Source organism: Salvelinus sp. IW2-2015, linkage group LG13 (assembly GCF_002910315.2).
Source record: "Salvelinus sp. IW2-2015 linkage group LG13, ASM291031v2, whole genome shotgun sequence".
Lineage (NCBI taxonomy): Eukaryota > Metazoa > Chordata > Actinopteri > Salmoniformes > Salmonidae > Salvelinus > Salvelinus sp. IW2-2015.
This window is the reverse complement of record NC_036853.1, coordinates 7,366,056-7,381,399: the sequence shown is the minus strand read 5'-3', so window position 1 is coordinate 7,381,399 and position 15,344 is coordinate 7,366,056. Positions and strand designations below refer to the sequence as shown.

General features: G+C 44.2%; 1 protein-coding gene across 1 annotated transcript; it reads left to right on the top strand.

Annotated features, from left to right (window-relative positions):
* The first annotated feature begins 11,837 nt into the window (after positions 1-11,837).
* LOC111972048 (apoptosis-enhancing nuclease-like) lies at positions 11,838-14,052 on the top strand. The gene is given in 6 exon segments (XM_024147424.2): positions 11,838-12,488; positions 12,490-12,687; positions 12,689-12,784; positions 12,786-12,899; positions 13,338-13,538; positions 13,719-14,052. Coding segments are annotated over 6 exon segments (1,107 nt in total). The 5' UTR covers positions 11,838-12,191; the 3' UTR covers positions 13,920-14,052.
* Positions 14,053-15,344: the final 1,292 nt, after the last annotated feature.

Sequence of the window (15,344 nt, the reverse complement as noted above, 5' to 3'; positions counted from 1 at the left end):
TATGTTTTGTTTGAATTTATGAAATGTGGCTCGTTTCTGAATTCCTTGAGGATTTTCTTTGGGGGGGGCTTGTGATCTAAAGAAAAATATCTGGTATTTCTAAACCATATTCTTCCTGATTGGTGCAGCGGTCTAAGGCACTGCATCTATGCTAGAGGCGTCACTAAAGACCCTGGTTCGATTCCAGGCTGTATCAACCGGCCGTGATTGGGAGTCGCATAGGGSGGCACACAATTGTCCCAGCGTRGTCCAGGTTAGGGTTTGGCCGGMGTAGGCTGTCATTGTAAATAAGAATTTAACTGACTTGCCTAGTTAAAGGATAAATTAAATAACACTGGACCCATTCTATAAATGTAGTGTGTTGCACTTTTAACGGGCCTGTTTCCTGGACGCAGCGTAAGCTTACTSCTGGACTGAAATGCATGCTCAACAGAGCTACTGAAAGGATGTTTTGGTCCTGGTATAGGCTTGTTTCCAGGAAACTGGCCTTGATTGTAAGAGGCCACCATCACTCAAGTATTTACACATGTAACAGTATAGCTTCTGTCCCTCCTCGCCCCTACCTGGGCTCGAACCAGGGACCCTCTGCACACATCAACTGACACCCACACCCATCGTTACCCATCGCTCCACAAAAGCCACGGCCCTTGTAGAGCAAGGGGAACAACTACTTCAAGGGCTCCGAGCGAGTGACGTCACCAATTAAAACGCTATTAGCGTGCACCACCGCTAACTAGCTAGCCATTTCACATCAGTTACACACCATTTTTTTTTACAACATTCAAGAGCTATTTGTATTTATTTCTCTACTGAAGCAGCATGACTCAAATCACCTGATATTTCAAACATTCAAAAGACATTTATTATTCCATGCCTCGTTAAGTGAATTAATGCCAATACTTATTAACAAAGGGGTGTCCATTCGGTTTTTCTATTTCATATTTACATGGTTATGACATTTAATCATTTATGCGACCAACTATTTATTTGTACAGTTATATTGTTTACAAACAATGGAGTAAAACAAGTTTATATTTTTACTCTTAATGGCATCAACATATTGGAAAACCAATGAACAAATATGTGAAAAACAGTATACATTCAATATATCTTCCACCTTGTCAAAATTGTGCATGATATACACTGAGTAGACAAAACATTAAGAACACCTGTTTCCATGACAGACTGCCAGGTGAAAGCTATGATCCCTTATTGATGTCACTTGTAAATCCACTTCAATCAGTGTAGATGAAGGGAAGAAGACAGGTTACGAAGATTTTTAAGCCTTGAGACATGGATTGTGTATGTGTGCCATTCAGAGGGTGAATGGCCAAGACAAAATATTTCAGTGTCTATGAAGGGTAGTAGGTGCAATCAATATTAGGAAGGTGTTCTTAATATTTTGTAACATCAGTAAATTTAGTATAATTTCAACCAATCCAGTGCATTTTGTTAAATTTAAAATGGAGAAATCAACAATAGTCAAAGGATTTAACTAAACAACATAACCTTCACTCCAAATCAAACTCCAAACTACAACCTGATTTTGGACGTATTACCCTGGACCGGTTTCTTTGCACCCAAGGATTATTATTCCCAAAACTATACAGCAAATGTTTCTGTGGAAACAAACAGAAACCTGAAACACCATTCCAACCTGGAACCGAGTGAAGTAATGCTTAGTCTGAAGGCTATTTTTAACTTTTTCGAAAAGCCAAGAAAGAAAAAATACATGTACAATATATTTTACTTTTATAAGGCACTGAAAGCTACCAACGCCTGCTAGGAAAAAGATGTACAACTTCAATTAGCACTGACTGTGTGAAGCGAGAAGGTGTCGAAGCCTTTGAGCTCACCCACAAATAACCAAGCTTCCAATACCCAGGAGGCGGCATTTTCTAACAGAAATATGCCTCACAAAAATTACAAAGCTTCTCTCAAGTGGGTGTGACCCTACTTCCTTGCCTGCTGCACTGCTGCTTGGATTCCACCTGGAGGATCTGTTCAACCGTCTGCCCTGGTTGTTCTCCCCCTGTCTGTTACAAGCCCCCCCCCCACACCCCCCCCCCCCCCGCACACCCCTCCAGTCACTGTTGGGGCGAGTGAGTCTGAATTTACCAATGGGCTTACACCCTTGTTATATCTTAAATATTTTTTCTTGTGCATTTCGCTATTTGCATCATGACTCCTGCATGCTTTGTTGACTACGAACTTTCTTTACCCAATCGTGGGACAGACTATGTTTCTTCCCACACTAGGGACTCTGACTCTCTATTGGTTACACAGACTTTTGGCCTCCCATCCTATTCTAACCACCTCTCGCCGGCTTTGTATTCATGTTACCTGATGAAATTACGGAACAATATGATCTTGTTGCCATCTGATGCACATTCAGATGTCATAGATCAGCACTGCAGATATGCCGTGCCTTAATGTTGATGATATCTGGAAATGTGCATGTACACCCTGGCCCATCTACAGTTGCTAGCACCAATTCTGACTTGTGCTCTGATATCTGCTTCACTGATTTCTGCTCTCGTAAAAGCCTGGGTTTTTTGCACGTTAACACTAGAATCTTATTACCTAAAATGGATCAACTGAAAGTGTGGGTTCACAGCTCCAATCCAGATGTGTTGGTGATTACTGAGACGTGGTTAAGGAAGAGTGTTTTGAATACTGATGTTAACCTTTCTGGTTATAACCTTTTTTTGGCGAAACGGATCTTCCAAAGGTGGGCGAGTGGCAATCTTTACCAAGGATCACCTTCAGTGCTCCGTTGTCTCCACCAAGTCTGTCCCCAAACAATGTGATTTACTGGTTAAGTATTAAACTCTCAAATAGCACCCAGCAGCAGTCAACAAAGAGCTATCGTCCTCCATCAGCACTAGCCTATACCCTATCTGCCCTAAGCTCTCTCCTGGCCCCTTACACTAAGTCTGAATGTGTCCTGCTAGGTGACCTAAACTGGGACATGCTTAAACCACCTGACCAAGTCCTAAAGCAACGGGACTCCCTAAATCTTTCTCAGATTATTGCCAATTCCACAAGGTATGACTCCAAACACCCAGAAAAGGCTACTCTCCTCAACGTTATCCTCACAAATAATCCTGATAGGTATCAGTCTGGTGTTTTCTGTAATGACCTTAGCGATCACTGTTTTACAGTCTGTGTTCGTAATGGCTGCTCAGTGAAACGACCTGTCCTGATTTGTCATAGACGCTTGCTAAAAAACAGGCCTCTGTAACATGGTATAGAATCAGCTTGATCCCCTCTGTCGAAGACGCTTGGACTTTCTTAAAAACAGGTTCAGCTCCTGGTTCGACCGTGATCTTGCGAGTTACTACCACCTCAAGAATTGCTTTGGCGAAAGGGCTTGGGCCACCGGCACGCATACTCAGGCTGACTGGCTCTCGTTCAGGCAATTTAGAAATAAGTTCATTCAAGCTATCCAGAAGGCCAAAGTTAGTTACTTTAAGGAGCAGTTCTCTCTCTGTGGATCTAACACCAAGAAGTTCTGGAAAACAGTTAAAGACCTGGAGAATAAACCCTCCTCCTCACAGCTGCCCATGTCCCTTAAAGTTGATGATGTGGTTGTTACTGACAAGAAGCACATGGCTGAGCTCTTTAATCACCACTTCATTAAGTCAGGATTCCTATTTGACTCAGCCATGCCTCCTTGCCATCCAACATTTCCTCATCTCCCACCCTTTCTAATGCGACTATCCCCGATGCTTCTACCTCTTTTTCCACTGCCCCGCAACAAAGTTTCTCCCTGCAGGCAGTAACTGAGTCCGAGGTGCTAAAGGAGCTCCTGGAATTTGACCCCCCCAAAAATATCTGGGTCAGATGGTTTAGACCCATTCTTCTTTAAGGTTGCTGCCCCTATCATTGCCAAGCCTATCTCTGACCTTTTTAACCTGTCTCCTTTCAGGGGAGGTTCCCATTGCTTGGAAGGCAGCCACGGTTTGTCCTTTATTTAAAGGGGGCAATCAAGCTGATCCTAGCTGTTATAGGCCTATTTCTATTTTGCCCTGTTTATCAAAAGTGTTGGAAAATGTCTTGATGTCTATAGTATTCTCTCTGGTATGCAATCTGGTTTCCGCTCAGGTTATGGATGTGTCACTGCAACCTTAAAGGTACTCAATGATGTCACCATTGCCCTTGATTCTAAGCAATGTTGTGCTGCTATTTTTATTGACTTGGCCAAAGCTTTTGATACGGTAGACCATTCCATTCTTGTGGGCCGGCTAAGGAGTATTGGTGTCTCTGAGGGGTCTTTGGCCTGTTTTGCTACCTACCTCTCTCAAAGAGTACAGTGTATAAAGTCAGAAAATCGTCTGTCTCAGCCACTGCCTGTCACTAAGGGAGTACCCCAAGGCTCAATCCTAGGCCCTACGCTCTTCACAATTTACATCAACAACATGGCTCAGGCAGTAGAAAGCTCTCTCATCCATTCATATGCGGATGATACAGTCTTATACTCAGCTGGCCCCTCTGGATTTTGTGTTAAATGCTCTACAACAAAGCTTTCTTAGTGTCCAACAAGCTTTCTCTGCCCTTAACCTTGTTCTGAACACCTCCAAAACAAAGGTCATGCGGTTTGGTAAGAAGAATGCCCCTCTCCCCACAGGTGTGATTACTACCTCTGAGGGTTTAAAGCTTGAGGTAGTCACCTCATACAAGTACTTGGGAGTATGGCTAGACGGTACACTGTCTTTCTCTCAGCACATATCAAAGCTGCAGGCTAAAGTTAAATCTAGACTTGGTTTCCTCCATCATAATCGCTCCTCTTTCACCCCAGCTGCCAAACTAACCCTGATTCAGATGAACATCCTACCCATGCTAGATTACAGAGATGCCATTTATAGACCGGCAGGCAAATGTGCTCTCGAGTGGCTAATGTTCTTTACCATAGCCTGCAGAGTTCTGTCTTATTATCCAGGTCTGTGCCCAAACAATTTGAGCTTCTACTTTAAAAATCCACCTTTCCAGAAACAAGTCTCTCACCATTGCCGCTTGCTGTAGACCACCTTCTGCCCCCAGCTGTGCCCTGGACACTATGTGAATTGATTGCCCCCATCTATCTTCAGAGCTCGTGCTGTTAGGTGACCTAAACTGGGACACGTTTAACACCCCAGCCATCCTACAATCTAAGCTTGATACCCTCAATCTCACACAAATTATCAATGAACCTACCAGGTACAACCCCAAATCCGTAAACACAGGCATCGTTACAGATATCATCCTAACCAACCTGCCCTCCAAATACACCTCTGCTGTCTTCAACCAGGATCTCAGCGTTCACTACCTCATTGCTTGTGTGCGTAATGGGTCTGCGGTCAAACGACCATCCCTCATCACTGTCAAACGCTCCCTAAAACACTTCAGCGAGCAGGCCTTTCTAATCGACCTGGCCCYGGTATCCTGGAAGGATATTGACCTCATTCCGTCAGTAGAAGATGCCTGGTTATTCTTTAAAAGTGCTTTCTTCACAATCTTAAATAGCATGCCCCGTTCAAAAAATGTAGAACCAGGAACAGATATAGCCCTTGGTTCACTCCAGACCTGACTGCCCAGCACAAAAACATCCTGTGGCGTACGGCATTAGAATTGAATAGCCCCCGAGATATGCAACTTTTCAGGGAAGTTGGGGACCAATATACACAGGCAGTTAGGAAAGCAAAGGCTAGCAAATTTGCATCCTGCAGAACGAATTCCAAAAAGTTCTGTGACACTGTAAAGTCCATGGAGAATAAGAGCACCTCCTCCCAGCTGCCCACTGCACTGAGGACAGGAAACACTGTCACCACTGATAAATCCACGATAATTGAGATTTTCAATAAGCATTTTTCTATGGCTTGCCATCTTTCCACCTGGCCACCCCTACCCTGGTCAACAGCCCGCACCCACCACAGCAACTTTCCCAGCCCCCAGCTTCTTCTTCACCCCAAATCCATACAGCTGATGGTGAAAGAGCGAAAATCTGGACCCCTACAAATCAGCAGGACTAGACAATCTGGACTTGCTCTTTCTAAAATTATCTGCCGAAATTGATGCAACCCCTTTACTAGCCTGTTCAACTTCTCTTTGTATCGTCTGAGATCCCCAAAGATTGGAAAGCAGCGGCCACGTCATCCCCATCTTCAAAGGGGAGACACTCTAAGACCCAAACTGCTACAGACCTATAATCTATCCTACCCGCGCTTCTAAGGTCTTCGAAAGCCAAGTCAACAAACAGATTACTGACCACCTTCGAATCCCACCGTACATTCTTCGCTATGCAATCTGGTTTCCGAGCTGGTCAGGGGGCACCGAAGCCACGCCTCAGGTCCTACATAACCTCCATCGATAAAGAGACAATACTGTGCAGCTGTATTCATTGACAGTCGAAAGCCTTAGCCAGGTCTATCACCACATTCTTATCGGCAGACTCGACAGCCTTGGTTTCTCAAATGACTGCCTCGCCTGGTTCACTAACTACAACTCAGAGTTCAGTGTGTCAAATCGGAGGGTCTTGTTGTCCGGACCTCTGGCAGTCTCTGAGGCGTGCCACAGGGTTCAATTCTTTGGGCCGACTCTTCTTTCTCTGTATACATTACATTTACATTTAAGTCATTTAGCAGACGCTCTTATCACGAGCGATTTACAAATTGGAAGGTTCATACATATTCATCCAATATCATCCTGGTCCCCCCGTGGGGAATGAACCCACAACCCTGGCGTTGCAAGCGCCTGCTCTATCCAACTGAGCCACACGGGAAAAAAAATTGGCCAATCAATAAAATGCAATTGTGTTCGTTGTCCCAACAACTTATCCTTGCCCATACCATATACCCCCCACGCCACCGTGACATCAATGATGTCGCTCTTGCTGCTGGTGATTCTTTTGATCCACTCCTACGCAGACGACACCATTCTGTATACTTCTGGCCCCTCTTTGGACACTGTGTTAACTAACCTCCAGACGAGCTTCCATGCCATACAACTCTCCTTCRGTGGCCTCCAARTGCTCTTAAATGCAAGTAAAACTAAATMCATGCTCTTCAACTGATCGCTACCAGCACCTGCCCGCCTGTCCAGCATCACTACTCTGGATGGGTCTGACTTAGAATATGTGGACTTCTACAAATARGTAGGTGTCTGGTTAGACTGTACACTCTCCTTCCAGACTCACATTAAGRATCTCCAATCCAACATTAAATSTAGAATCGGCTTCCTATTTCGCAACAAAGCATCCTTCACTCATGCTGCCAAACATTCCCTCGTAAAACTGACTATCCTGCTGATCCTCGACTTTGGCGACGTAATTTACAAAAMYGCCTCCAACACTCTACTCAGCAAATTGGATGTAGTCTATCACAGTGRCATCCTTTTTAACACCAAAGRCCCCATATACTACCCACCACTGCGACCTGTATGCTCTCGTTGACTGGCCCTCGCTTCATATTCGTCGCTAAACCCACTGGCTCCAGGTCATCTATAAGTCTATGCTAGGTATAGCCCCGCCTTATCTCAGCTCACTGGTCACCATAGCAGCACCCACCCGTAGCAKGCGCTCCAGCAGGTATMTWTAACTGGTCACCCCCAAAGCCAAMTCCTCTTTTGGCRSCCTTTCCTTCCAGTTCTCTGCTGCCAATGACTGGAACGAATTGCAAAATTCACTGAAGCTGGAGACRCATATATCCCTCACTAACTTTAAGCACCAGCTGTCAGAGCAGCTCACAGATCACTGCACCTGTACATAGTCCATATGTAAATAGCCCATCCAACTACCTCATCTGCATACTGTTATTATAATTTTTTTGCTCCTTTGCATCTCAGTATCTCTACTTGCACATTCATCTTCTGCACATCTATCACTCCAGTGTTTAATTGCTAAATTGTAATTATTTCGCCACCATGGCCTATTTATTGCCTTACCTCCCTTATCCTACCTCATTTGCACACACTGTAAATACACTTTCTTCTATTGTGTTATTGACTGTATGTTTGTTTATTCCATGTGTAATTCTGTGTCGCTTTGCTTTATCTTGGCCAGGTCGCAGTTGTAAATGAGAACTTGTTCTCAACTAGCCTACCTAGTAAAATAAATTAAAAAACATTCAGCCATCAGATTTGCCACCAATGCTCCTTATAGGACACATCACTGCACTCTATACTCCTCCGTAAACTGGTCATCTCTATATACCCATCGCAAGACTCACTAGTTGATGCTTATTTATAAAACCCTCTTAGGCCTCACTCCCCCCTCACTCCCCCCTATCTGAGGTATCTACTGCAGCCCTCATCCTCCACAAACAACATCCGTTCTGCCAGTCACATTCTGTTAAAGGTTCCCAAAGCACACACATTCCTGGGTCGCTCGTCCTTTCACTTCGCTGCAGCTAGCGACTGGAACGAGCTGCAACAAACACTCAAACTGGACAGTTTTATCTCAATCTCTTCATTCAAAGACTCAATCATGGACACTRTTACTGACAGTTGTGGCTGCTTTGCGTGATGTATTGTTGTCTCTACCTTCTTGCCRTTTGTGCTGTTGTCTGTGCCCAATAATGTTTGTACCATGTTTTGTGCTGCTACCATGTTGTGTTGCTACCATGCTGTGTTGTCATGTGTTGCTGCCTTGCTATGTTGTCTTTTATGTAGTGTTGTCTCTCTCTTCGTGATGTGTGTTTTGTCATATATATATATCTTTTTTTTTATCCCAGCCCCCGTCCCTGCAGGAGGCTTTTTGCCCTCTGGTAGGCCGTCATTGTAAATAATACTTTTTTTCTTAACCGACTTGCCTAGTTAAATAAAGGTTAAATAAAATAAATTCTGAAAACAGAAAAACAGATCCCGCTGTTCAAGCCTGCTGAAGGCGTGGTTGCGTGGTAACCATCACTCCCGGCTTTACCAGGGGCACGCTTGAGGTGGTCTCCCACAGCTCTGCGTACAATATGTCATGTTCTGTGGCTTTGCCATTGCATTTCTTGACTGCCCCTGCAACACAGAAAGAAACATTTAGTTGTAGTATATAAAACACTCAAAGTAATGGATATGTGGCATCTATGGCCTCGGTTATACCCGGGCACTTAAATGCAACTTCTGTCATCCGARCACTCCAAGCTGCATTAGGTCTGGATACACGAAAGTCACATTGTGTTCACAATAGGTTATTATCTGCCAGGACGGGCATTGCGTTCGGAATTTAGTCTGGATGCAATCAGGCCACTGAATATGCACAAGCAATGTACAGAGGTGTGGGGAAAAGCACATTCTACACAAATTACCTTCATAATAACAAAGAAAACATGTGTGTGTGTGTCTGATGGGAAATAAACTTTTATACAACCCAAAGAGGTGAGAAATTACATGAATATCGGTGGACAACTTGCTATGGTGACAAATTATTTACCATTTTAAACCATGTGTGACCTCTCACCTCACTGGCTGTAGAAGTGTTCTTCCTAACCAGTCCCTTAACAGTTCTCAGAATGAGCTCCACCCTCACTGGGTCGTCAGAGGAGAGGAAGGCTGAGGAGGGATGAARTGATCAATCATTCAACAAGTCAGTAAATTAATGAATGTTGACAAGCTTAAATATCCCTCTCCCACCCATGGAGAGACCTATATACTATATCTTACCCTCCAGACAGTGGCACAGCAGTGTAAGGCACTGCATCTCAGTACTAGAGATGTCACTACAGACCCTGGTTTGATTCCAGGCTGTATCACAACCGGCTGTGATTGGGAGTCCCATAGGGCGACGCACAATTGGCCCAGAGTGGTTTTGGTTTGGCCAGGGTAGGCCGTCATTGTAAATAAGAATTTGTTCTTAACTGACCTGGTCAGTAGGGGGTGAGCCAATCATCACTGGTTCATACAAACACAGGACAGGGGCAAAAATGTACTTTTTGTTTCACCAGCCACTGTTGCAGGCCACTCAGATTACATTCCCCAAAAAACAGATGCCCATTCTTTGTAATGTTTCTAAAACAAGAAATGACCAGTGCATTTAACCAAAATATTAGATGAGACAAAATGTTCAGCTGCCCCTTTAAGGGCGGGAGGTTACCGTGGTAACGGGGCCACTTGAGTCGTGTCAGGTGTGTCTGAGAGATTTGGGATCTGACTGCTAGGGCATCTCTTCGCTGTCAGTTGAAGCCTCAGACTCAAACTAACGTTGAAAAACAATCGAGCTTGTCGACAAAACAATGTAAAGAGCCAAGAAACACGCGGACAAAGTCTCACATTGTACACTTTAGAGTAAATAAGACCAACTTTTATGTCTGTGCACTGCGCCCCAAAAAATGAATTTATCAGCACTTCACTAAGAGCACATAGATCTCCTGCCAGGCAGTTTTGCCACAGATAGAACAATGAGAGGTGTTTGCTGCCTGAGGTGGGATATAGGATTCGTATTTATTTGTGCACTTAGCAGCAATGAAGCAACACAGCAGAAATACTTTGAAAACAGCTACTGCAGCATTTTTCTACAATAAATCACAACTCGCACATGGGCTCATTTCTGMCTGTTGACCATTTTTATTCGCAAATGTGATGCTCGCACTGTAGAGCCCTGCAAGTTGACCACCTGCCAACGTGGCTGGTAAATTAGACATTATTACCCGCCAATACTTACATTTACCCGCATTTGGCTGGTGTTAATTTGATGCCCTGGACATAGAGCCTACTACTATAGAGATAAATAGAAATGGCGTCTTTTATAGGCACTATCCCCCCCATGGTTCGTAGGACAAAGCCTACATGGAAACGAATGGCGTTTTTGGATAAACGCAGAAAATAAGGTCGGTGGTAAACACAGGCTTAGGATATATTATATATTTTGTTCTATGAGATACTCTTCATCAGCCAACGTCACTTTTTGTGGTACTACCTGGGATGGTACAGCGTGAGATGATACTGCCTGGAATGGTACAGCCTGACATGGGACAGCCTGGGTGGTACTGCCTTAGTACAGCCTGGGTGGTACTGCCTTAGTACAGCCTGAGATGGTACAGCCTGGGATGATACTGCCTGGGATGGTACTGTAGCTGTGGTAGAAAGTTGATTTGCGATGTTCTGCATTTATCAGAGTGCCATCAGGTAGCCTGATTTCAGATGTGTCCATTTAAACAGGATTATTAAGGAAATAGTTTTTATTTATTTGTATTTAACATGTATTTAAGGTAATTGTAACGCATGTAAACGTTTTAACCAAACTATTATATTAAAATGACTATACACAATATTCGCGTTATTGTGTGCATATAACCSTACTCAGTGTTTCAATCGGTTTGAATCAGATTTGAATGGTGGAGYATTTTTGAAAAAGAAACTAACTGTTCTTCCTCTCCAGTAGAGGGCAACATTGTTGCGGTTTTTCAATACATTTTGTTGACGTGGATGTTCTTCCGTAAAATGACTGACAGCGGGTCAGGAGTTAATATTCTTCTTTGATTGGTAGAAATACATGAAATGTATATTATATAACCCAATCAGAGTTGAGTGCGAACCACAAAGGCGGGATTTACCAGCGTACAAGCCAATCAGTGCCAAGTTATTAACATTTGTAGAGTGTTCAGGACGGGGGCACATGTCAGTAGAGGTATGGTATGCTACCAATGTTTTAGGATATTATTTGTTTGCAAAGCGTGTTGGTTAGTCAATGTCTTTATCAAGCTAGCTAAGCATGTATCGTATGGTTGTGATTTGACGGATCACGTGATTTGACATTTTGATTGTTCATGTGGTTTTGCCACGTTGGTAACACGTTGTCAGAGTACGCGCGTCAGTTTAGCCAATGATGACAGATACAATGTTGCTAGTGTTCGGGTCATGGTAAGACACAAACGTATCTTTGGCATGTCTACTCTTAAAGGAAAATACCACTCAAACTATATTTTAATATTTGTTTCATTAGTTCACTGATAGTCCCAAAATGTTTTGCATATCGGCGGCCAAGTTTTCAAGATGTAGAACTTTCAAAATACAGTAAGCGTCACAGTGAGGTGCAAACATTTTGGGACTGTATCATCAGTGGACTAATGAAACAAATACTCCTGTTTTTTTTGTTGTGTTTTCCTTTTAAGTAACGATGTGAGGTAAAAGTTGCAGATTCTCTACTTGCGTATCTATTCTTTAGCGTTTTTAAATTTTATTTTATTCATGAGTTGGCAACATTTTCTTTGTTGCAGATATGATACTACATGGCAAGAACAATGTTTGAAGCAGGGACTTCAATTGGAAGTAAAACCCATCGCAATTATTGGGGACTGATCTACAAGTATAGATATTTATCCCGGAAAGCCATGCTCCTCCATACTGTAGAGAACACAAGAACATGGAAGAAGCATCAAAAGAATAATAAAATCAGCAATCCGGGGAAAGGGACAGAGGAAAACATTGAAATGCTGGACAAATTACCTGAGAGGCACACCTGTCTAGAAGTTGGTAGCACCCTAAAACCCACAGACTCATGGACTAATTTGGTTAAATGTGGAGTAACCCATTATTGTACAGGGTTCGCTGATAGCTGCTTCTGGGGACAACGGGGTAGCCAAGCGGCAGACTTCAGTAGGCAAAACGCTGGTTGCGGCTGCTTTGAGTGAACGATGGGAGGTGGYCAGTGGGTTCTTGTCTGATGCCAGCCCACCAGCTAGTGGACACCGTTCTTCCTGCCACAGCACGTGCCCGACCAATGTTGGTGGCTATAGACTGTGAGATGGTTGGCACTGGGCTAGGTGGGCGCACTAGTGAACTGGCACGCTGTAGTTTGGTGGATTACCATGGCAACGTCCTGTTACGATAAGTACATCCGTCCGTGCCAGCCTGTGACCGACTACAGGACCCGTTGGAGTGGCATCCAGASGCACCATTTACAGAACGCTCTGCCCTTRCCAGAGGCTAGGASCGAGGTGAGCAATGAGACCATAACCACCTGGCTTTGGCATTAACTCTTCTTTTGAGTCCTTTACTTTGTGGGGAAAAGAGCAGTCTGTATGCTAGAAAGCCCAACTGGACAGAGGTTTCAACTGTTGGTCTCAAAGGAAAGGATGTGTGCAAAGGCAGCCATTTTATGATTTGGTTATTTTGTGTGCATACTCTCGTTGGTAATTATTTTTTAAATTGAACCTTTATTTAACTAGGCAAGTCAATTCTTATTTACAATGACAGCCTAGGAACAGTGGGTTAACTGCCTTGTTCAGCGGCAGAATTACAGATTTCTACCTTGTCAGCTCGGTGATTCGATCTAGCAACCTTTCGGTTACTAATCCAACGCTCTAACCACCAGGCTACGTGCCGCCCCAATGGTAATGGACACCAATACTAAACAGTCTGCTTTCCTTGTCCAGATACTACGAATACTGGAGGGGAAAGTAGTGATCGGCCACGCTCTGTATAACGACTTCCAGGCCTTAGACTTGACACACCCAGGTCACATGATCAGGGACACCAGTGGCACGCGTCTGCTCAGACAACTYGCTGGCTTCCCCACAAAMCGCTGCGTCTCACTCAAGATCCTGACAAACGGCCTCCTAAACAGGAAAATACAGGTGAGTGTTCCCTGCCYTCTAGGTGTTTTTTGGTGACCACTTTTTAAAAGCATCTTGAGGTTAGAGATCTGAATAGATGGATAGATCATAACAGCCTTGACAGTGTTTGGGTTGGTCAGCGGGTGTCAAACTTTGTCATTTGACTCTATGATGACCAATGATCTTTCTCTTCCCTAACAGGTTGGAAGAAAGGGCCACAGTTCAGTGGAGGATGCTCTGGCTTCTTTGGACCTGTATAAACTAGTGGAGAGGGAGTGGGAACAGGACATGCGAGAGAGAATGAGGGACTGGGACGTAGGCACTCTCCCAGACCCCGCTACCTCAAACCACTACATGCAGGACCAATACTGGCCAGAGGACTTGACTGAGGACAGTCGGTGAGAAAGCTGTAGGACAGTCGGTGAGAAAGCTGTAGGACAGTCTGTGAGAAGGCTGTAGGACAGTCGGTGAGAAAGCTGTAGGACAGTCTGTGAGAAGGCTGTAGGACAGTCTGTGAGAAGGCTGTAGGACAGTCGTGAGAAAGCTGTAGGAACAGTCGGTGAGAAAGCTGTAGGACATCGTGAGAAAGCTGTAGACAGTCTGTGAGAAAAGCTGGTAGGACAGTCGTGAGAAGGCTGTAGGACAGTCGGTGAGAAAGCTGTAGGACAGTCGGTGAGAAGCTGTAGGACAGTCGGTGAGAAAGCTGTAGGACAGTCGGTGAGAAAGCTGTAGGACAAGTCTGTGAGAAAGCTGTAGGACAGTCGGTGAGAAGGCTGTAGGACAGTCGGTGAGGAAGCTGTAGGACAGTCGGTGAAGGAGAGTCTGGAATGTAGGACAGTCCGGTGAGAAGCTGTAGGACAGTCGGTGAGAAAGCTTGTAGGGTCTGTGAAAGGCTGTAGGACAGTCTGTAGAAGGCTGTAGGACAGTCGGTGGGGATAGTACTAGGCCAGGGGTAATAAGTCAAATGATTAAAGTTGCCAAGCCTGGCAGTATGGTTTAGTCAGTAAGTGTTTTTGTGACTATAGTTATTAACTCAATCATCCAAGCTGGGAGGGGTTGTCTCTTCATCCATTTGGTGTAGCCTGCAGCATTCAGCCCCGCAGCCGCTGGGGACGAGGTGTGTGTACGTACCCTTTAGCAGACGCTTTTATCCAAAGCGACTTAGTCAAGTGCGTACATTTTTGTGTATGAGTGGCCCTGGGAATCAAACCCACAATCCTGGCATTACAAGCACCATGCTGTACCAAACCATACAGAATCAGTGGGTCATTGCAACAAAGGTCTGGGGTAGAGTCAAGTGGTTCAATGTTAAGAATGGGTACAGTTTCATTGATTTTCAAAATGAGTGGCCTAACAATGCTCTACCTACATAGCCCCAGTCACACTTGCAGCTGAATGAATTTTGCCGTGAGAATTAAAATGGACGCGCACACGTCGACTTTTATGCCCACAAAGGCACAACAACTCCTCTCAGTTTGAATGTGGGCGACGGACATGCAGGTGGTTGCACACCTTTTGCTAAAATGGATGTTATTGATGGTTTTTGCACTTGAAACTGAAATATGTTGGTAAAATGTAAGCTATGCATCTTATCCTTTTACGAGGTTGTCTATGGTAAATACATATTAGGAAATTGGCTTTGAGGAATTGTTCATCTCTATCAATGATTTGAACTGGGAAAGTGGGAGGAATTAAGAAGTAGGCTTGATGTTAATTGGGAATTCAGCCTGTGTGTGTCGAGGTTAACTTAACTTGCAGATACTAGTGCTAATCAGATATGAAACGTTGTAACTTTACTTTAAACGTGGTTTGGAAGTATCAAACGGC